This window comes from Malaya genurostris, chromosome 2, assembly GCF_030247185.1.
Source record: "Malaya genurostris strain Urasoe2022 chromosome 2, Malgen_1.1, whole genome shotgun sequence".
Lineage (NCBI taxonomy): Eukaryota > Metazoa > Arthropoda > Insecta > Diptera > Culicidae > Malaya > Malaya genurostris.
The window spans coordinates 225,637,695-225,660,813 of record NC_080571.1 but is presented as its reverse complement, the minus strand read 5'-3'; the positions used below and the strand labels follow the sequence as shown (position 1 = coordinate 225,660,813).

The 23,119-nt window shown below is 36.0% G+C and overlaps 2 protein-coding genes across 3 annotated transcripts; both read left to right on the top strand.

Moving 5' to 3' along the window:
- The first annotated feature begins 3,549 nt into the window (after positions 1 to 3,549).
- Positions 3,550 to 5,298, top strand: LOC131432557 (uncharacterized). Its single transcript, XM_058598894.1, has 3 exons — positions 3,550 to 4,249; positions 4,313 to 4,948; positions 5,007 to 5,298. Exons 1-3 carry the CDS (start codon positions 3,597 to 3,599, stop codon positions 5,137 to 5,139), a joined length of 1,422 nt encoding a protein of 473 aa, XP_058454877.1. The 5' UTR covers positions 3,550 to 3,596; the 3' UTR covers positions 5,140 to 5,298.
- Positions 5,299 to 11,026: 5,728 nt separating this feature from the next.
- Positions 11,027 to 12,249, top strand: LOC131427824 (methyltransferase-like 26). Of its 2 annotated transcripts, XM_058591358.1 has the most exons (3): positions 11,027 to 11,072; positions 11,309 to 11,410; positions 11,477 to 12,249. In XM_058591358.1, exons 2-3 carry the CDS (start codon positions 11,403 to 11,405, stop codon positions 12,138 to 12,140), a joined length of 672 nt encoding a protein of 223 aa, XP_058447341.1. In that variant the 5' UTR covers positions 11,027 to 11,072; positions 11,309 to 11,402; the 3' UTR covers positions 12,141 to 12,249. The 2 variants fall into 2 exon arrangements, with proteins under 2 accessions (XP_058447341.1, XP_058447340.1); XM_058591357.1 differs by lacking the exon at positions 11,027 to 11,072 and having other exon boundaries at positions 11,079 to 11,410; positions 11,477 to 12,248.
- The last annotated feature ends 10,870 nt before the right edge of the window (positions 12,250 to 23,119 follow it).

Here is a 23,119-nt window from a genome sequence, read left to right as displayed (position 1 = left end):
TGGCCATCAAGACGAGAAGACTGCCATTGCGAGAGTTAAACCATCAACCAGCAGCGACGGAGAGTGCACCTTTTGCGTGGTTAAAACCTCAAACGCTCAGGTAGCAACTCTCATTTGCTTTTCGGTAGTCGTAACGAGAAGTTCAAATTTCAGATATTAGTTCCGCAATATAGGTTTAGTATTCAGAGCCTGCGTGCTGAAACTGTATTCCGGAACTAATTTCAGTTTCGAAATTGCAGTTCTAGAATTCAAACTGGATTCTGAGTCTGTTATTGGTTCTAAATTTAGTTCTTGAACTCAGGGTCTAGTTCTTTATTCCAGACTTCTTCTATTCGGTTCTTTTTAGAACCATAATAATACTCGTAAAGAATTATGCGGAAATTTACTTTACTGTACTCTATACAACTCATTCTGGTAGTCATGGCGGTCTTCAAGTTTCAGAGCTTAGTTCCGGAATATGGGTTTAGAATTCAGAGTCTGCGTGCTGAACTAACTCAACTCGTCACTCTTCATCACGAACGCTTTCATAAAAAGTTCAGAGCCACCATTTTTTATTATAATGAACTATACTGCTTATTTCATAATATTTAATTGCGTTTCAGAATGTTTAATGTAACTAATATGTAGTTTAGTCTAGGCGCATCGTTTAAATTTCTAGTAATGAAAGAGGGGAAAGTTGCACAATTCAAACAATCGATCAATTACCAATTCGAATTCGGAAGCATAAATAAAGCGTGTCATATTCGTATTCACGACATCCAGTTATGTCTCTGACATTACACACCCGTACTTTTTTAACCTACTTTACCCTATATTTCCGGATCCGAAAGTCGGATTCGCATGAAATTCAGAAATAACGTATGAAACCACAGGACCTTTCATTTGAACCCAAGTTTGTAAAAATCGGTTGCGCCATCTATGAGAAAAGTTAGAACACATATTTTCATTTATTTTTGCACATTTTACCCCATAATTCCGGAACCAGAAGTCGGATCCAAATAATATTTGGGAATTTTTATGGGACCTCAAGACCTTTCATTTGAATCTAAGTTTGTTTATTTTGGCATTCGGCACAAAAAGAACGTGCTACTATTACACACACATGACATTTGTCGGAATGACGCTATCTGCTTTATGTCAAAAGTTACGGTGGGGTGCGGGTAACCGAACAGTTTTCCCTACACTAGACTTATAAACCTTCGAAAAAACGATTGAAAATAAGAAAACATTCAAATATTTCAGTATCTTTGCCAGTACCAAATAGTAATTCACTGCATTAGAGACCGCGCTCATTATCGATTAAAAAACTGTTGAAATAAGAAATTAATGGACATTCACTAAACAACGAAAAAGTACCAAATAAATACATTTTCTATGAACGTATACATTTTTGAATTGCGATTCCGGTACCACGTTATATGAATGTTATATGTGTTTCAAAGTTTATAATACTTGTCTTATAATCATTTCATTCAAATAGCCATGTCTAGGTTAAATTTTAATTTTTGCTACAATCTGAAGTAATATATATTATATGATATTACACAACAAAGCAACATCAATTCATTGAGCTAAACTTAATTGGACATTACTAGCATTATCAACGCCAGTTACATTAAAAAATAAACAATTTCTTATAATACCTAATTTATTGCATTCAACTCGTTGTTATTTCAACACAAAACCCAATACATAAATTCGTGTCATTATTTTATATGTAATTTTTGCGCACGATATAACTCCACTGAAACCACTGTGTAGTTTTTGCTCAACCACCGTAAGACCAAATACAAATTATCGATTCAGCTCGACGAACTGAACAAATGTCCGTGTGTGTGTGTGTGTGTGTGTGTGTGTGTGTGTGTGTGTGTGTGTGTGTGTGTGTGTGTGTGTGTGTGTGTGTGTGTGTGTGTGTGTGTGTGTGTGTGTGTGTGTCTGTATGTGTGTTGTCAACTAAGAGGTCGAGATCTCAGAGATGGCTGGACCGATTTTGATCAAACTAGTCGCAAATGAAAGGTCTCCCCGTCACCCTGAACGCTATTGAATGGTTTTGAGATCGGATGTTTACTTTTTGAGTTATACGAAGTTTTATGTCAAAATTATCTGTCACAATTAACCTTGAAAACAGAATATATTTTCAGACTTAGATTCCGCACGGTAATACCTATTCAACAAGCCATAGATTGTTAAAATCCGTCCATTTTTTACGGAGATATCGAAATATTTGTGTAAGCGACTTTTTCCCCTATTCCAGCAATAGAAGTTTTGAGCGCTGTCTGGCAAAGAAATGCTTGGGAGCAACATAAAACACGATTTTTTATACTATCACATACATTTGTTTCTAAGTATCCAAAAGACTGTGTACAGCATGATATTTTGCCTCGGACATATTTTAGCACGGTTCGTTTTTGGCAACATAATTGTTCGAATATGACATAAATAAACTAGATGATGCCAGCATTTTCGAGTTGATAACAATTCCATAATTATATTGATTTAAACTACTTACAGCAATAAATGCTGGAAGAACACAACACCCATTTACCATTCGAATCAGTTCGTCAAGATCAGCAAATGCGTGTGTAACAAATAATTTACACAATTTTCTCGGAGATAACTCAACCGTTTTCTACAAACTCAGACTCATATGAAAATTTGTATGCTCCCAAACAAGCTCCTGAACCGTTTTAAGATTCAAATGAAGTCTAAGAATTATCTAAGATTCAAATGAAAAGTCTTTTGATTCTATAAGACATCTTACTTTTTAGTCAGATTCAACTTCCAGTTTCGGGGATACAGAGTGATTAGTATAAAAATGTCTATTTCGCATAAATTCAGGTTTATCGGGTTAGCAGATTTGGATAGTCGATAACCAAATAAACTTATTTCATTTTTGCGATTCCTCAAAGATGTCTACATTGATTTTCAAACATTTTGAAACAAATGTAAACTATACAGCTACTCAGGTGAATTTGTCTGACTTCGGCTACACCAAATTTCGAATTCCGGTTCCAGTATCGAATCGTTTCTCAAAGCTCAATCGTTTTTTCAAAAAAAAGCCAAATCGAATTTCAAAAACAACAATTCAAATTAAAATAAATCCAATTTTGTCCAATTCTGACTTCCGATTCTGGAATTGTAGGTGGTTGAATTTTTGAAATTCTAAGCGATATAGAAGATGACAATCCCGAAAAACTTTAAAGTTGGTCTCAAAAATATTGCAATTTTTTCGTCATATGGCCATACGAATCGGTTTAGATTATGCTGGTTCCTGAATACCGGCTCTAGTAGTACCTCAAATTACCGTAAACTCTAAAGTGGAAATTACTTCGACTTATCATGGAATGTTTAACCGATTGTTACACTTTTATTTTCAAATTCAAATTTCAAGTGAACCGAGCTTATCGAGGGGTCCTATTCAAATGATACATAATAAATCGCAGACTACTCTATCTTGAGTTTATCTTTGGTAAAAATATCGGTGTAATATTTAACATATCCACATTTCATCACAGTAACCTACAGCAATTTTCTTTGTACAAACCTCTATCGAAATTTCCAAGTTTACCATTATTAGTACGTTTTAATTGGAAGAAATGAACACAAATTGTACGAAATCTGGAAAACTACACAGGCGGTCTCACTTTCTGAGGAGCGGAACCGTCCCGACACAAACGCGGATGCGCAACGAGATAGGATCAGATTTAGCTAACGTCATTATGGAGCTGATGAGTCCTGCCTGTCAGCAGTGGATGGGCGTACACCGGAAACTACTGGGTCCGTCAGTTTACTGCGTAGATAATGATGAGCTAAAAGCAAAGATTCACGAGCACATTTTGCTCGTGGGGAAGGAGGCTGAGGACAAATTGGAACGAAGACGTAGAAGGATAGTCAAAAAGAAGGATCTCCGAGAAGAGAAAGAATTTATCAAGTTCGAATGTCAACAAAAGATAGAGCTCGCACGGAACGAAGAAAGAAAGCGATTGGAAAGGCAATTGAACGCGGTCAAATTGGCTTGGGAAGAAAAATTTAGGATCATGAAATCAAAGCTTGGTGAAGATTATTTAGTAGCACGAAGAGAAATGACTCGATTCATGTGCAAAAATATGCGCATACAAGCTCGTCATTTGATTGGCACTATAGCAAGAAAATACAAGACTCACTTGGAAGAAGAGGTATCTAGAAGGGTCAACAGCGAAGTTCTTAGGTTGGCAGATCAAGTAAGCGATTTCGTTCAAGCAGCAGTAGAGTAAGAAATTCGACTTTTGAGATGTCAAACTTAAAAGCATTTCATGGTCTTCGAAATTTTCAGAAAACAGAAAGATGTCGACACAAAAGCTATGCAACAATTGTGCTTCCGTTATGAAGAACTAATTCGAAATCTTCGGAACCAGGAAGCATGTCGACAACTGACTCGGCTGTCTCAACAGATATGTTCGCGGTGGACCGAACTTTGCAGACGTCCTAGCAATCAAGAGATATCGTGTCAAACTTCATTCTTCGTACCGGAGCCGTCCTGTGCAGTTTTATCCGAATCCATCGCAGTTAGTCAAGGTTTCGAAGGACCGAGTGAGTTTCTAGAAGAAAATGATTTATTTGTCATCGAAACCTGCCCCATGACTCCAGAACCAAGTCCAGTGTACAGTGTCGCGACCATTACAACTGAAAGTTCAACTTGGTCGTCCGGTCCGGTAAATTCTTTCATTGTCGATGAAAAAATTTTCGAAGAACTCAGCACAACAATTCGCAATCGATTGCCTCCAGTTTCTTCCATAACCTGGAAATCTGTAAAGAAACCTAGCATGTACATTAATTATGGGACAAAACCACCATCGATCGACTCAAACTTCACTAGGGATATTGTTGATTATATTTTAGCGACGGAAGATATGTCTAGAGAGGAAGCTTATATATCCACTATGAAGCTAGATATGTCGGATCCAGAGAAGTATAGAAAAATGCATTTAAGATGAACTATCGCAGTAACAGCTTATTATTTGTTACAGATCTTCTTCAACGGCCTCTGATGCTTCAATATCCGAATTGTTTGATGTAGAGAAACAAGAATCTGAAATCGAACTAATGGTAAATGGTATTACTCTAAAATACATTCGAGCGACTGAAAGAGACTTTGAATAATTTTGAATATTAACTTATTAGTATTGAAAACGACACAGGCACAAAACTTTGAATTGAATCCTTGATATTTACTCTACGTTTTTGTTTAATCTATGAGAATGAAAATGTGAAAAAATTTGGAAAGTGAGTGAATTACAAACACATTGATATCAATTACGCTCGGGAAACTTATTTCTGTCGAGTTTCATTATAGTATACAGCGAAAACTCAGACTTGTTCGCGACAAAATCTGGACCGATTAAATTTGGAATAAAACAAACCTTCTATTAGTTCATTCCAAGATGCATTTTCTATTCATTTACTTGTGCATTATTACTCAACTTGAAACTAATTACAATTATTTAATTAGACTACATGAAGAAACTACGACCTTCTGAGTTTATTCCATCCATCAGGATCAGTACAGACTTTTCTGCAACCGATTTTTGCTGCTTTTATCCACGATTTTCTAAATTTTTCGATAGCTGTAGCTAGTTGTATATATTGAGAGAGAGTTATCTTTTCAAGAAAACACAATCGTCCTTATTCTGAATAACGACGTATTCGGTATTGGTTTTTCGATCGAATATGGTTCGGTCGAATCCTAGCTACCTTTGATTTTACTAGCGTTCTTAGGAATACGAATGAAATACGATCGAAAAAACGATACGTCGTTATTCAGAATAAGGGTGAATATCGCTCGACAGGTCGCAACTTCGGGCAGTTAAGTGGATTCTCTTTTTTCGGTACAACATGAACTCCAATCGGTTTATACCATTTCAAACATCTTTGACCGTAGTGACAAGATGCCAGTTCGGCCCAGAATAGTGAAGGAGCGTCATGGTAGCGCATTCTTATTTACTTATTTATTTATATCGTTTGTTTATACCTGGTTTTAACCTTGTCGGTCGTTCACAGGATCACGCGTATTCTTCTTGCCTTCTATTTTTTGGAAAACTTGGCCTTTATCTTTGTCTTGAAATCCTCTTCTATGACGTTCCGTTGTATAGTTGTTTAAAATGACAGTCTAGAAAGCTGATTGAAGTCTTCGAGCACATAAGTTTCAACGTCCATTGTCAAATATTCGCGATATTGCTTTAGCCGTCACATTCTGTCTATCATTACGGTTAGGTACAGTTTTCATCTTGAACGGCCGAGGATTAAAAATATGCACGGAAGTTGAAGGAATTTTAATTTTTCTAGCCGCAGTACGTACCGAACGATCTGGTCTCTTGTGCAATATTTGCTTCACCTTAGCGTCCTTCTGGTGGTTCCTGAGATCCGTTTTTGTTCCGCTCCCTAACTTCCTGGCTGTTGTAGGACGTGTATCGAAAGATTTATGAACGCTATGCACAGAGCTTGCAAAATGCTGGATGCCTTTTATATTTAACGATATATTTAATAAGGCACACTGCCTTAGCTCTAAGATGTCGAAGATTTTTCTTAACAGTACTTAAGACTTGGGAAATTTCTTGAATTATAACATTGTTGTATTTGGTTCACATTGTCGAATGCTGATCACCGCAACTCTGGGGAATCCAGTCTTCAGTTTGTGGTCGACAGTGGCTGACGGAATAGATCTTACATGTAGTTTATCCATGGGTACTTATCGGTGGTAAACGTATTCTTTTGTTCCTGTGGTTCCTGTGGCGGAAAACACCTCCAGGATACGAAAACCCAGCGGGTGGCCCGCTTGTTGGTCATCGACAGGAGCGACCTTCCGTGGGCGATTATGGTGATGTTACGGAAGAGATTGAGAAAAACATTGTAAGGTAGATGTTGTGGAAAACGAAGTGGAAAAAGAGGGTATGGCAACGAAATTACTAAGAACGACAAAAATCTAATTAGTTGACATCGAGATGGTGAAGAATCAAGGGAAGGGGGAACGAAAAAATTAGTTACAATAAAAGTCTTGTTAGTTCTGATGAAGTTGGTGGCCAGATGGAACAATGGGAGAATCTGGTGGGTGTTAGTGTCGTACCTGTAGGTGAAGATAATTCTGATCAATGAGCAATGAGAATCATATAAAAACCATCCCGACTTGCCAACACATCCCGAACCGGAACCTCGGACGGTCTACCTCGGGCTCTGAGGGAGTCCGGTAGCTCCGACCTGGCGTTGCGATACTCTACGCACGACCACACGACATGTTCGATTTAGTGAGCCCAATATGCCAGAGATGTGCGTTGAATGTGTAGTGATTTGCCATGAGCCGTAACATAATACGAATGAAATTGGGACTCACGTTCATCCCCCTGAACCAAGGTGTCGTCGATACCCAAGGGATAATGGAATGCAGCCATCGTCCCAGTTCCACATTACTCCAAGAAGATTGTCAACTGTCGAGACTTTTCTGGGGTGAAATACTGAAAAATTCATTGAATCAAATTGGATTTTCATAAATATCACCTTCAAAGGCGCCCACCTTAGCCAATGAGTCTGTCTTTTTATTGCCCGGAATGGAACAATGCGAAGGAACCCAGACTAACGATATTAAATAAGGCCGTCCAGATAAAGCTGTATAAGAAAATTTGGAGGACGCCTCCCTGGCTTCATTAACTGAAGAGCCTCTATTATACTTAGGGGCTGTCCATAAAAGACGTCACGCCGCAAGAGGGAGGGGGGTGTTCCCCAAAACGTGACCTTTTGTGACAGTGGGGAGGGGGACGGGTTGTTGGAATGTGACGTCCAAGCGCAGCACATTTTTGAAATACCTAATAATATTACGCAATATTCAATTTCCAAAAGATATCAAATATCTCATCATAGCGCCACCTCGTTGTGAAAATGCTCATTGGATTAGTCAATACTATAGTAAATCATAGTAACAGACAGAGATGCCTGATCTTTTGAACCAAGTCATTTTTGCCAAGTCAAGTCATACCAAGCCAAGTCATTTTTGCGTGTCATACTTTATAGAGAAATTGCTGCCAGCAAGACATACTTGCTGATTGCAGATTTTTTTTTCAAATTTGCAGACCTTGTCTGCAGATATTTGAAATTTTCACCTGGCATCTCTGGTAGCAGACCGGCAACCAGAAAAATATTGATGTATCGATAGGACATAAAGTAATAGTGCCCATCCGTTTGCATACACAAAACGGAGTCATGCTCGCTTGGCTCTCAAATTTGCCGGTTCGTTTGGATCCATAAAGTGCGCCATCGCAGGTCAATTTCTATGAAAGTATGTCGTCAATATTAAATAACAATCGAATTTCTTGCAGGTGGTCAAATTTAAGCTCGCACGTCGCAAAGATATAACCACGGGTTTATTTTAAAATAGCTGGTGGAGAAATCATTTTTTATGATATTTTTTTATTGTAAAATGGACAAAAATACTCCGTACACTGATCTTTTCAAATCTTACATCAATGCTTTTCCTGGTGCAAAAAAAGCTTATTTACAAAAGAAAACAATCGAAAAGTGGAATCTGATCAAGAAGGACTAAGATCTACAAGCGAAAGTTACTCAGCTGAACCACGAAAATGAATCTTTAGCTTTAAGAAAAAGGGGGACCTTATTACAGTTTAGGTCACAGTCAACATCTTCTTCACAATCAATATCTTCTACACAATCAACAATCTCAGAGCCAACATCATCTAACATAATATCATAAGAACCAAAGCTAGCTTGCGCGTTGAATCTGATCTTCTGAAATTTGATTGAGCTAATGAAAAGGAAAAACCGTGGGCAACTTAGCGAAGAACAAGAAAAAAATCTCAAGGAAAAAAAACGAGCTGGATGCCTTGGAAAAAAAAGTTGAGAACAAAAATCAATGATCAACAACGCAAGATAAAATCTCGTGCAATAAAAAGGAAATTCATGGCTGAACTTATTGATAAGAATCCGGAAATTGAAAAAAAGTGAATCCGGAAAGTGAAAGTGAAGAAGAAGCTGGTTCTATGCCATTTTTTTCAATTACAGAGAATACGGATGGTCCTTGAGAGGAAAAATAATTAAATAAAGAATCATAGAACAAATTGTATTGAGTATGTATTAAGATGAATTTTATTTATTTTAAATGTGTGACACGTGACATAGGGGGGTTGGAGGGTCTTTGCCAGTGCAGTAAAACTTCATTCAATTCAATTGAAACTGAATGTGGAACATATTGACGATCTCTCCACTGCAGTAAACTTCACTCTTTGACACACACAATGTTTGCTGACGGCCCGAACGAGCAGCATTCAGTCCATCACTCGTTTCTCTTCAATCGAGGCTCAGTTTAATTACCGTCAGTTGATCTCTTGAAGTAACAAAATATCTCTTTCAATAGTGTGAGAGCAGCCTTCAAATGAGGTTCATGTAAACATTCGAATTGGTTCAAGATAATAGATGAAAGACTAATCAGATAGCTGAAATATCAATCACAGAATAAACATAAACTAATTGTTTCCTCCTTCAGTTTTCATTTTTAATACTTTACTCCATTTATAATTCTATTCGTTCGAATATGCTTACTACCAAGAGCGAAGACAATGAAGCAGCTATACTACATGGCACTTGAAACTGAGCAAGCAAAACTTCAAATGACTAGGTACGATTATTCAACTGACGATGAATTCTAGGAGCTTCACTTGAAAATGGCAGCAAAAGTCAAATGAATTAGTAAGGATACGCTGACGGTCAGCGGCCATAAATTTCATTTTCATCTTATATTATTCGATTGAAAATGAAATTTTACCGCACTGGTCTTTGCAGTTGTGACACCCTAATTCGACGGGTACGTGATCGATTGCATGTAACGATGTTTTTAGTTTAAACGAGTACGGGTCGGGTTCAGGTACAAAAATTGGGTATTTGAACAAAAGTTATTTCGCATTCGGGTCGGGTACGGGTAGATTTTTATTTTCTACCGTATACCGGTTGGGTTCGGGTTTGAAAGAAAATTTATTCTCGGGTTTGGGTCGGACACAGGTATTTTTTTTTCATTTTTGATCAGATACGAGTCGGGTTCGGGTTTAAAAAAAATTACCTGGCCATCTCTACTAATTATTATGCTTGAATTATTGGAAGTTGCTTTTTTTACATTTCCGAATGGCAACCATCATCATCGAACGTGTACGCCCTCTATAGTGGCCCTTACACGATCATTAAAAGTGTCATTACTAAGTAATGACACTTCTGCTCAAACGCTCGTCATTACTGCATTACTGTACATCATTACTTTTTAGCATTACACGTTCATTATTAATGATGAGTATTTGTAACTACTCCAGCAATAGCAATATTTTTATTTTCGTTTAGCTGAAAATAAATTTGATTTGCCATTGATACGTTAAGGTTAATGAAATATTAACAATTTAAATCTACACTTTGTCATTTTTTCGCGTATAGTTCTAAAGATATTCATCACTTCCACACAAAAAGTAAGAAGAAGAAATAATGTTGGTAATGATGGAAAATCCACAATTCCATCATTACTGAACTCGTAGACCTTACACGATCATTAAAAGTGCCATTACTTTTTAGTAATGACACTTTTAATGATCGTGTAAGGGCCGCTTATGAGTCAAACAAACGTTACATTAAAAATATTGATAACAGCGGTTCCTCAGTACAGACAACAACCAGCAATGGTTCACGTAACGTAAATATTTAGTGTTCGACAAGCGGTATCAAAACATAATAATACATGAAAAAGAACCGCTGTTGTAATCAGTGCTGTCAACTGTTTTTTCCAAAAATCTGTATTTGGCGGAAAAATTATCTGTACAATATCTTTCTCGAAAAATCAAACGTCGATTTTGTGCGGAACCTGATTTTGCGACCAAAAAAAAAGGTCGCTCGACCTGGTTTACCCCTATGGAATCCAACACAAAAACTGAGAATCGGTATATATCTGTATTCTGTATCGAGTCCAAAGATCGGTATAAATACCGAGAAATCTGTTTAGTTGGCAGCGCTGGTTGTAATACTAGTAACAGTTGTCCAATTCTTCTGATTTTGTTTTGGTTTGTTCTCTGATAGTGATAAAAAATACACATTGTGTAAAATTTTCTATGAGCGGTCTCAATTTTCCATGCAGTTACAATGGTTTCCTTGAACTATCGTTATTATCTCTACTTTTAATTCGATACGTTCATTTCAGTGCACAATCAAAACTAACAACTAGAAAGTTTCATACCTATATTGCTAAAATATGAAAGTAAATAGGATATTAATCTAGTGTTTTTTTTTGGAACCCTAGTGTTACATTCTAGTCGAAACTCGTTATAGCTCACTGATGCTCTAAGAGGTCACACTTCTTTACACTGACCAAATAATCGCAGACCAAAAACCGAATGATGAGGTAAACTAAGTTTTAATCAATGAACAAGCTAATAATGAGTGCAAAATTATTTCGCAATAATTCAAGCTATATTCGGAAACTGAGTAATCCTGCTGGGGAACGGAACAAGAACCCGATTCTTGAAGTTCTCAAAAAATTCCTTGATAATTCCGAGCCGGGCAAAAAGTTATTGGAAATCTCCTCTGGTGTGGGATTGCATGCTGCTTTTATAGCTTCTCATTTTCCAAACATTAATATTCAGCCATCGGAAAATGATCCCGTAGTATTCAGTAGTATTGATGCCTACAGACAAGAAGCCAACGTAAAGAACCTACAATCTCCCATTGCTATCGACATTTCCCGGCCGTGTACTGAATGGGACAACGATCATCAACTGAATTTCCAAACATCAGCAGAAAGCTTCGATTACATGCTGAACATTAATATGATTCACATTACCCCAATTGAGTGCAGCAAAGGACTGTTTTGGAACGCTGCTCGACTACTGAAAAAAGGAGGTTTATTGATCACTTACGGACCTTACGCAGTGAACGGTGTGATAAGCCCAGAAAGTAATGTTAACTTCGATGCCTCTTTGCGAAGTCGTAATCCTGCTTGGGGCATTCGAGATGTAACAGCGTTGGAGAAATTATCCACAGAGAATGGAATCGAGTTAAAGCAAACATTTGACCTACCGGCTAATAACAAATGCTTGATCTGGGAAAAAGTTAAAGGTTTGCAGGATACGTAAAATACTGCTGTATTAATTATTTGATTCTTAATTATGAATTAATGCTGATTTAATTAATTGATTCATAATGTTCACTATATTAAATAAACGATGATAGCTAAATTTTGTGAGTACAACAATGTTAATAATTCGCACATTGCTTCCCTTTCCTTCAAAACTCGACGTTCCGTGTATAAAAACCAAACGGAATTTCCTTAGAAAGAATCATGCAAGATGTTTCCAACAATTTCGGACCCAATGTATTTCAATACTTTCTAGATATGTATACCATTTTCTCAGTTATACTTTTAAGAACGGATTTCAATTATCAATTCTGTAAATGTACAATACAATCCTCCCTATTCTGTATTTCGATCGAATCGAATGTAAAAATTGGCATTCTATAATCCGATTGAAAGATACTTTCGTATGAAAATCTCGAGCTCGATCGAGATACAGAATGCAAAACTTCGCATTCGATCAAAATAATCCGATTCGAACGAAATTCAGAACCGGGGTAAATATTTATTATAGCCGAGATAATAGCATAGATTTAGGCTCACTGATATACACTATTGTGTCAATTTTTTGGTAACATCACACTAAAAAAACGTTCCCGTTTTGTCAATTGCGAGTTAGTGTCATATAGTGAAATGAACATGTCCAAATTCTTAACAGCAAAAAGCAGCTGTGGAAAGTGTAAATTCATTACTTGGCTTTCAAGAAAAGTACTGCTGAATCACTAATCATTCTGTAATTCCGGAACCATGATGAAGTCAAGATGAAATGCAGGTATTAGCTATGGGACGATAGGACCAAAGATAAATAATAAAGACATGTACGTGCTTATAAATATTTCTAAAAAATGTGGTTCGTTTCCGGTACCTTCTGAAATGACCGCACTCACCGCTTGATGGAGCGCGAGATTAATTGCATTGTTATCATTTCAACCAAAGTGTGCCATAAAATCTCAATCAGTGCTGTCAACTGTTTTTTCCAAAAATCTGTATTTGGCGGAAAAATCTATCTGTACAATATCTTTCTCGAAAAATCAAACATCGATTTAGTGCGGAAACTGATTTTGCGACAAAAAAAAAATGTCGCTCGACTTGGTTTACCCCTATGGAATCCAACACAAAAACTGAAAATCGGTATTTATCTGTATGAAAATTGAAATATCGGTATTTTGAGAGAGCACATCTGTATTCCTGTATCGAGTCCAAAAATCGGTATAAATACCGAGAAATCGGTATAGTTGGCAGCGCTGATCTCAATATATACAAATGAGCTGCCGAATCGAAAGGATTCTCACGGTTTGACATTATGATTGTATGATGGGAACTCAGCAGTGCAACCAATTTATAGCTGCCCTTACACGTGACAATATTATTGTCAATCCAAAGTATTGTCAATACCATCAATCCAATTGGTTTGATAACTAGAGTCCGAGTTTTTCGAGAAATTCAAGTGTTTGGTGCTTTAAATATTGCAAATGAATATTTAAATATTGAGAAAAGAGGCCATTGCACATATTTAACAGTTTCTCTCTGGAGAGAAAGTATTGTCGGATTGATGGGCAGTTTTGATTTTTTGACAATATTTTCGTCAATCCAATGAAGTTTCCATTACACGATCAAAAGTATTGTCAATACTCCTTGTATTGACAATAATATTGTCTCGTGTAAGGGTCGCTTATCACCATTGGTGCCAGTTTCACGGAGGACCGTAGATGTGCGCCAAAAAAGATCGTGAATGTCATGTCTGGAAATTCGTTTGTGATAGGACCTTCCATTTGAATCTAAGTACAGTTACTCACAAAATTGATCGTACACACGAAAAAATATCACATTTTCACATTTTGCTGTTCAATTAGTAAGTTTAAAGTAACAAAATATATGTAATTTCAATGTTATATATTTCATGAATTGGACTAATATACATTTTATTCAAATATTAAGACTCTTCCCATTTGGTGGTTCGATTGCAACAATAAACGCCTTAGTTCTATCTCACAAAATTGATCGTACACTCATTATGAAAATCTGCATTATTAAGTATAGCTGGTGAATGCGGATTGGAATATAAAACTTAGTACTTAGTGTGTTCTCACTTAGCGTCGATTACGGCTTACAAACGACGGGGCATTGGGTCCACTAGTTCTTTGCGCAAGATGCTCGGATATTTTCCCATACTTATTTTATTTTCTGTTTCAGCGTGTTTTTGTTTGATGTGTTAGTATCTTTGAACTGCCGATTAATTTTATCCCATGGGTTTTCGATAGGATTCATGTTTGGTAACTGTGGTGGTGTTTTCAATTGCTTAGGAACGTTATGTAACAGCCATTCCCGAACAACATGTGCGGTGTGTTTCGGATCATTGTCCTGTTGGAAACAATATCCCGATGATAATCCTAATTTTTGTGCACTTGGTTTTAGGTTACGTTTTAGGATATCCATATATAGCATTTTGTCCATATTCCGATCGATACACTTCAGTTTTCCTGTGCCTGAAAGCTGCCATACAACGCCACAACATAACACAGCCACCACCATGTTTCACTGTTGGTCTCAAACTTTTATATTTGAGCTCTGTATTCAGCTCTCTCCAAACAATTTGTCTGCCATCATATCCAAAGCAATTTATTTTTGTGTCATCAGTGAATATTACCTGATTTCGAAACTCCAGCGGTTTGTTTACGTGTGTTTTGGCGAACTCAAGCCGCTACTTCTGATTTACTGCTGATATGAATGGCTTTTTAAGGGCAACATGACCATGCAGATTAGATTTCCGGAGAACGCGGCATACAACTTCAGTTGACATAGGTCGGTTGATATCTTGAGACACTTCCGCCGTCAATTTCGGTTCACTTATTTTCGGGTTTTTCCGTATTTTGCGAACTATAAACCGTTCGTCAACTTCCGTAAGGATCCGTTTTCTTCCCCTTTCTGCCTTCTTCTTCCCTCGTTTTTCCAGTTGTCAATGATATTCTGTACGATGGAATGTGATCGTCCAACGATTTCTCCTATTTCGCGTAAGGATTTTCCTTTACAGCGCAAGGAAATGATCAATTTTCTTGTAGAAACGTCTTTTTGCTTTCTTTTGCCTTCCATTACAAAAAAATAACGGTTTTCTCTGTATTTCAATTTATAACTCTGAAACCAAAGCTAAAACGAAATATTAATGTTGTTTACTCTAACACTGACAGCTTACACACAAAACGAGTTCATAGTAAATTGTGCTGATATTGGTGTACGATCAATTTTGTGAGATTAAAAAGGCATACATTTCCTTATAAATCGATTATTTCTAACAACAAAATAATTTTAATCAAAGTTTTCGTTCAATTATGTTTCAAAACAATTTTCATTGCAAAATCACTTCAAAATAAATTGAAAACTAACTAGCAACAGTAAGAAACTGCAATAAAATGTATCATCATACGTGTGTGTATATGTGTGTATGTCCCGGGTTGGTGGTTCAATGCATATGACGCTGGTCTTACAAGTCAGCTGTCGTCTGTTCGAGCGCCGACCTGGAAGGATTCTTAGTGTCAGTAGGATCCATAGTACTAGCCATGCAATGTTTCTGTACACTAAGAATCGGCTGCGAAGTCTGTTGAAACAGAAAGGCCAAATTCCACCACAGGAATGTAATGCCAAGACTTTGCTTTGCTTTGCTATCATACGTGTGTACGATCAATTTTGTGAGTAACTGTATGTGAAAGTGGGTTCAGCCATCTCCGAGAAACGTTGGTGCACTTTTTTTCGTCGTTTTTGCACATTTTACCACATAATCCCGGAACCGGAAGTCAGATCCAAACAATATTCAAGAATTTTGTATAGGACCACAAGATCTTTCTTTTGAATCTAGATTTGTGAAAATCAACATTACACACGCAGAGACATGTGGAAAATTTTTTCTAGGTTCTGCCTGAAATTTACAGCTTCTCCAATTTTTTCAAGATATTGTTATTTAGATATGCAGTACCCAAAAACTCTTCAGTTTGTGGACATAAAAATATGCAACCTTTGATGAAAGTATGTGTTTTGATAATTCAAATATATTTTTAGAATATTTGAAAATTGTAAAAAATCATTGAAAACCTAGAAGGATCAGCCCTATTAGGTTGTTCGACCTATTGATGTGGAACAAGGAAACCAACATTCGGAATAACTGATAGTTTCAATAAAACAGTTCAATCAGTCGTCAGTCGTGCTACAACGCAAACCTTTTAGTTTTGTTTGAAAATTCGAAAAATATCGAGCACGCGAACCAAGAAAAAAGACTGTTCGCTATAACTTGTATTTGTTGTTTATACATTATGGCTTTACGTCTTCGATTTTGTTAAAAGCTATGAAAACATTTCACAATAAAATGTGTTTCAGCAATAAAAAATGGAAATTGATCATAAGCTACTATTGAGAACTTGAAAGTACAGATCAAGTTCCGCGTGAACTTTCTAGCTGCCTAAGAGCAAATTCAGCAGCTGCAAGATTCATATGAGTGGTCTATAATGTAAATGAAACTGAAACAAACGTATCCCCAGCAATCCGTTTTAGTTTTATTTATTCGACCAGTTCTACTGTCAAATTTAAAATTGGTATACACTGCCGTATATTAGGTTTTTTACCGTCACTGCTAACCTCAATCGGATGAACACATTTTGACAGTTCAGCAGTACTGTTTGTAAACAGAAATTTCTTTTGTTTGTTTATTGACAAATTTGATCAGACCATTTACGGTCCATATCGCCTAAATAAAGTTTTAAAACATTTGTTCACGATTGAATACGGTTCGTTTTTGATATTTATTAAATAAAAGTGACTAGTTGCAAAGTGTAAAGATGATTGTTTTAGATGTGCTCTTCGATTTTTGTTTAAGCTTGTTTGTAAACAGTACCGCTGAACTGTCAAGGATGAATACTTGTTCATTTGTGTCGTCACGATAAAAAACCTAATTTGTATTAGGTTTTTTATCGTGACGACACAAATGAACAAGTATTCATCCTTGACAGTTCAGCGGTACTGTTTACAGAGATGCCAGGTCATTTTTTCAAAAATCTGTGATCGAACTCAAAACCTGTCTGTGAAAATCTGTGACCGTTTTCCGTACCCCTACAGCTGTTCAAAATCAAATTTGGTGAGCAAAAAAAAAAAAGGTCTCACCATAAACACGCTGTAACTTTTTTGTGCTAAACTGTACTCGATTTCCAAAATCTGTGAAAATCTGTGATTTATTCAAGAATCTGTGGAAATCTGTGATTGTTTTCAAAAATCTGTGAAAATCTGTGTCAGTTTTAAAATCTGTGCAGAAAACTCAAAATCTGTGAAACACAGATTAATCTGTGAACCTGACATCCCTGACTGTTTACAAACAAGCTTAAACAAAAATCGAAGAGCAAATCTAAAACAATCATCTTTACACTTTGCAACTAGTCACAACGAACCGTATTCAATCGTGAACAAATGTTTTAAAACTTTATTTAGGCGATACGGACCGTAAATGGTCTGATCCAATTTGTCAATAAACAAACAAAAGAAATTTCTGTTTACAAACAGTACTGCTGGACTGTCAAAAAGTGTTCATCCGACTGAGGTTAGCAGTGATGGTAAAAAACCTAATATTTGAAAAACAGATAAAACGCTGCTGGGGCTGCCAGTTTATTTTGTTATAATTTCTAGACTTAAATTTTAAAACTGACATAAATTATGCATTTAGAACTAAAACACTCCTGAATATGCCCTAAGAAAATACGTGGCAATTTTTGACAGTTCGAAGTACAGAACAAGTTCCGCGTGAACTTTTTCGCAGAATAGAAACTGAACAATGTATTTTAGAAGCAACTTAGAAGTTCTTTCGGCTGTGTCGCGCGAACTTTCAAGTGTGGATAATTACTTTAAAAAATGGGCTGCTTAGAAAACTATTCATGAATTTTGAGAGCTGTTAAAGCCAAAACAGTCCCTTTTATCCGAACTTTTGGTTAGTTGGGTGCTCGCTATTGATTAATATTTCGATCATTTTTAATACAATGGATAGGGCACTTAGCGACCGTTACACGAGACAATATTATTGTCAATACAAGGAGTATTGACAATACTTTTGATCGTGTAGTGGAAACTTCATTGGATTGACGAAAATATTGTCAAAAAATCAAAACTGCTCATCAATCCGACAATACTTTCTCTCCAGAGAAGAAACTGTCAAATATGTGCAATGAACTCTTCTCTCAATGCACAGTGGTTCAAAAGCGCAATTTCACGCTCTTAATTAATAACTCATAGGAACGTGGTTTTTGAGGTACAGTATCTTCAGAAAAGTTGTTCAGAATGATAGAAGCCATCTTTTGGCAAATTTTATTTTTGTGATTAATTCCCCTAAAAGTGAGATAAAAATATTAGTTCAGTTCAGAGCCAACATAGGGGCTAAGTTATTTTGACAAAGTTGTTCAGAAAGTTATTTCAAACAAATTTGCTGAAGGTACTATTCCCGTAACTTGAGTGTAATTCATAATATAATGTATTTTCTGAAAAGGGTGTCCTAAAACCAGTTTTTGTATGAAAACACATATATTATCAATTTATATGAATTTTTTATGTTCTACAAAGTTTTTCATCATTACAAACTACACAACTTTCTCAAACATACTATGCTGCTATCATTTCAGTTTAATGAAATAGAGCCATTTTTTATGGTTTTTATTACAAAATTTCAACTTGTCTATCATCAAAAGGCGCAGAAAGGTGCAGATGAGACTACTTACATATTAAACTACTTGACAAGAGCTTTCATACCGTGGTTGAATTACTCGTCTGCGATCGTCTGCAGGCGAGATATGTTCTTTTCAAATATGCTTGTCCTTGACATTTGCAATGATAAGGTACACTTCATGTCATATCAGATTTCAGTATATATTCATTACTATGGTACTTGCCACAAAATATGATTTTTTTTGCACATCGAAGTCTATAAATTGAATAGTTTGGTAACTGTTTTGTCACGATTTTTTAAAAAACATTATATCGAATTAAGTTATGTCATTTTCTGGTAGAGAAAAGTATGATCGAAACTCATTTTTAGTTATTTGTATTTAGTTTATGATAGCTGACAATGTTCTTAACCAGCTAAAAGACTCTTAGCATCATCCGACAGATTCTTCTTGGACTGGCCATTCACGAATATTTTTAGCCAATGGATCTGATGAAACTAATAACCAATTCATGGGATCCGGATTCGAAAGTGATATGTATTGCTTGCGTGTATAATACTCTCGAAATCTGTATGAAAGAAACTTCTTAATGATTGTGAACAGTACAATATAGCACGCGTTTATCGATCTTCACTTCAATTGATGAATGGAGGATATTTGTCCGCAGAGATTTTCTATAGAAAAACTTACCAAAAAATAACATGACGTAATTCGAAATGATGATTGCCTTTTTTCAAAGCCGTGGCTTTTTATCTTACTTTCAGAAAACGTCTGGTATGATTACTAAACTTTTCTATTTGTAGACTTCGATGTCCATAAAAATCATTTATTGTGAGAGTTACCATGGTAACGAATATATACTGAAATCTGATATGACATGAAGTGCACCTTATCATTGCAAAATTCAAGGACAAGCATATTTGAAAAGAACATATCTCGCCTGCAGACGATCGCAGACGAGTAATTCAACCACGGTATGAAAGCTCTTGTCAAGTAGTTTAATATGTAAGTAGTCTCATCTGCACCTTCCTGCGCCTTTTGATGATAGACAAGTTGAAATTTTGTAATAAAAACCATGAAAAATGGCTCTATTTCATTAAACTGAAATGATAGCAGCATAGTATGTTTGAGAAAGTTGTGTAGTTTGTAATGATGAAAAACTTTGTAGAACATAAAAAACTCATATAAATTGATAATATATGTGTTTTCATACAAAAACTGGTTTTAGGACACCCTTTTCAGAAAATACATTATATTATGAATTACACTCAAGTTACGGGAATAGTACCTTCAGCAAATTTGTTTGAAATAACTTTCTGAACAACTTTGTCAAAATAACTTAGCCCCTATGTTGGCTCTGAACTGAACTAATATTTTTATCTCACTTTTAGGGGAATTAATCACAAAAATAAAATTTGCCAAAAGATGGCTTCTATCATTCTGAACAACTTTTCTGAAGATACTGTACCTCAAAAACCACGTTCCTATGAGTTATTAATTAAGAGCGTGAAATTTCGCTTTTGAACCACTGTGCAATGTTTCAATGTTCAGTTGCAATTTTTGAAGCTTCAAACGCTTGATTTGTTCGAAAAATGCGGACTCAAGTTACCAAGTTAATAGCGACCCTTAAGCGGCCATTACACGTGACAATATTATTGTCAATCCAAAGTATTGTCAATACCATCAATCCAGTTGGCTTGATAACTTGAGTCCGAATTTTTCAAAAAATTCAAGCGTTTGGTGCTTTAAATATTGCAACTCTGAACATTAAAATATTGAGAGAAGAGGTCATTGCACATATTTAACAGTTTCTCTCTGGAGAGAAAGTATTGTCGGATTAGCAGCCCTTACACGTGACAATATTATTGTCAATACAAGGAGTATTGACAATACTTTTGATCGTGTAATGGAAACTTCATTGGATTGACGAAAATATTGTCAAAAAATCAAAACTGCCCATCAATCCGACAATACATTCTCTCCAGAGAGAAACTGTGAAATATGTGCAACGGCCTCTTCTCTCAATATTTTAAAATTCATTTGCAATATTTAACGCGGAAAACGCTTGAATTTTTCGAAAAACTCGGATTCAAGTTATCAAGCCAATTGGATTGATGGTATTGACAATACTTTGGATTGACAAAAATATTGTCACGTGTAAAGCAGCCCTTACACGTGACAATATTATTGTCAATCCAAAGTATTGTCAATACCGTCAATCCAATTGACTTGGTAACTTGAGTCCGCATTTTTCGAGAAAATCAAGCGTTTAGCTGCCCTTACACGAGACAATATTATTGTCAATACAAGGAGTATTGACAATACTTTTGATCGTGTAATGGAAACTTCATTGGATTGACGAAAATATTGTCAAAAAATCAAAACTGCTCATCAATAGCAGCCCTTACACGAGACAATATTATTGTCAATACAAGGAGTATTGACAATACTTTTGATCGTGTAATGGAAACTTCATTGGATTGACGAAAATATTGTCAAAAAATCAAAACTGCTCATCAATCCGACAATACTTTTTCTCCAGAGAGGAAACTGTCAAATATGTACAATGGACTCTTCTCTCAATGTTACAATGTTCAGTTGCAATATTTGAAGCTTCAAACGCTTAATTATTTCGAAAAATGCGGACTCAAGTTACCAAGTCAATTGGATTGACGGTATTGACAATACTTTGGATTGACAATAATATTGTCACGTGTAAGGGCAGCTAATCCGACAATACTTTCTCTCCAGAGAAGAAACTATCAAATATGTGCAATGAACTCTCCTCTCAATAGCAGCCCTTACACGTGACAATATTATTGTCAATCCAAAGTATTGTCAATACCGTCAATCCAATTGACTTGGTAACTTGAGTCCGCATTTTTCGAGAAAATCAAGCGTTTGGAGCTTCAAATATTGCAAATGAACATTGAAATATTTAGAGATGAGTTCATTGCACATATTTGACAGTTTCCTCTCTGGAGAGAAAGTATTGTCGGATTGATGAGCAGTTTTGATTTTTTGACAATATTTTCGTCAATCCGATGGAGTTTCCATTACACGATCAAAAGTATTGTCAATACTCCTCGTATTGACAATAATATTGTCTCGTGTAAGGGTCGCTAATGTTTCAATGTTCAGTTGCAATATTTGAAGCTTCAAACGCTTGATTTGTTCGAAAAATGCGGACTCAAGTTACCAAGTCAATTGGATTGACGGTATTGACAATACTTTGGATTGACAATAATATTGTCACGTGTAAGGGCCGCTTTTGGAGCTTCAAATATTGCAAATGAACATTGAAATATTGAGAGATGAGTTCATTGCACATATTTGGCAGTTTCCTCTCTGTAGAGAAAGTATTGTCGGATTGATGAGCAGTATTGATTTTTTGACAATATTTTCGTCAATCCAATGAAGTTTCCATTACACGATCAAAAGTATTGTCAATACTCCTTGTATTGACAATAATATTGTCTCGTGTAAGGGCTAAGGGCTGCTTTAAGCAGCCCTTACACGTGACAATATTATTGTCAATCCAAAGTATTGTCAATACCGTCAATCCAATTGACTTGGTAACTTGAGTCCGCATTTTTCGAGAAAATCAAGCGTTTGGAGCTTCAAATATTGCAACTGAACATTGAAATATTGAGAGATGAGTTCATTGCACATATTCGACAGGTTCCTTTCTGGAGAGAAAGTATTGTCGGATTGATGAGCAGTTTTGATTTTTTGACAATATTTTCGTCAATCCAATGAAGTTTCCATTACACGATCAAAAGTATTGTCAATACTCCTTGTATTGACAATAATATTGTCTCGTGTAAGGGCTGCTTTTCTCCAGAGAAGAAACTGTCAAATATGTGCAATGACCTCTTCTCTCAATATTTTAAAATTCATTTGCAATATTTAACGCGCCAAACGCTTGAATTTTTCGAAAAACTCGGACTCAAGTTATCAAGCCAATTGGATTGATGGTATTGACAATACTTTGGATTGACAATAATATTGTCACGTGTAAGGGCTGCTTAAGGGCAGCTTTACAAGTCAGGCGGCAATGTACAGTATTATGCCGAGGGAATTTAGTTTCTCTCTTATAGCAAATAAAATGTTCGAATAAATCTGCGATTCGTGGCGAAAGTATTGATGGAAATTTCTCATAAAATAAACAGCTTACAAGTACTTATTCCTCTTAATATTTTTTTATATCGATAGCTAAAGAAATTTTACTTCTTACTATATTAATTATATTAATATAATTATATACTTCGTACTCTGTTGCTCGACCGTTCTA

Bases quoted from the DNA above. Each gene is read 5' to 3' on its own strand.
- LOC131432557 (XM_058598894.1), top strand. From the start codon at position 3,597: ATGAACACAAATTGTACGAAATCTGGAAAACTACACAGGCGGTCTCAC. The intron at 4,250-4,312 runs GTAAGAAATTCG...CGAAATTTTCAG, and splicing joins TTCGTTCAAGCAGCAGTAGA to AAAACAGAAAGATGTCGACA. The intron at 4,949-5,006 runs GTATAGAAAAAT...TATTTGTTACAG, and splicing joins GATATGTCGGATCCAGAGAA to ATCTTCTTCAACGGCCTCTG.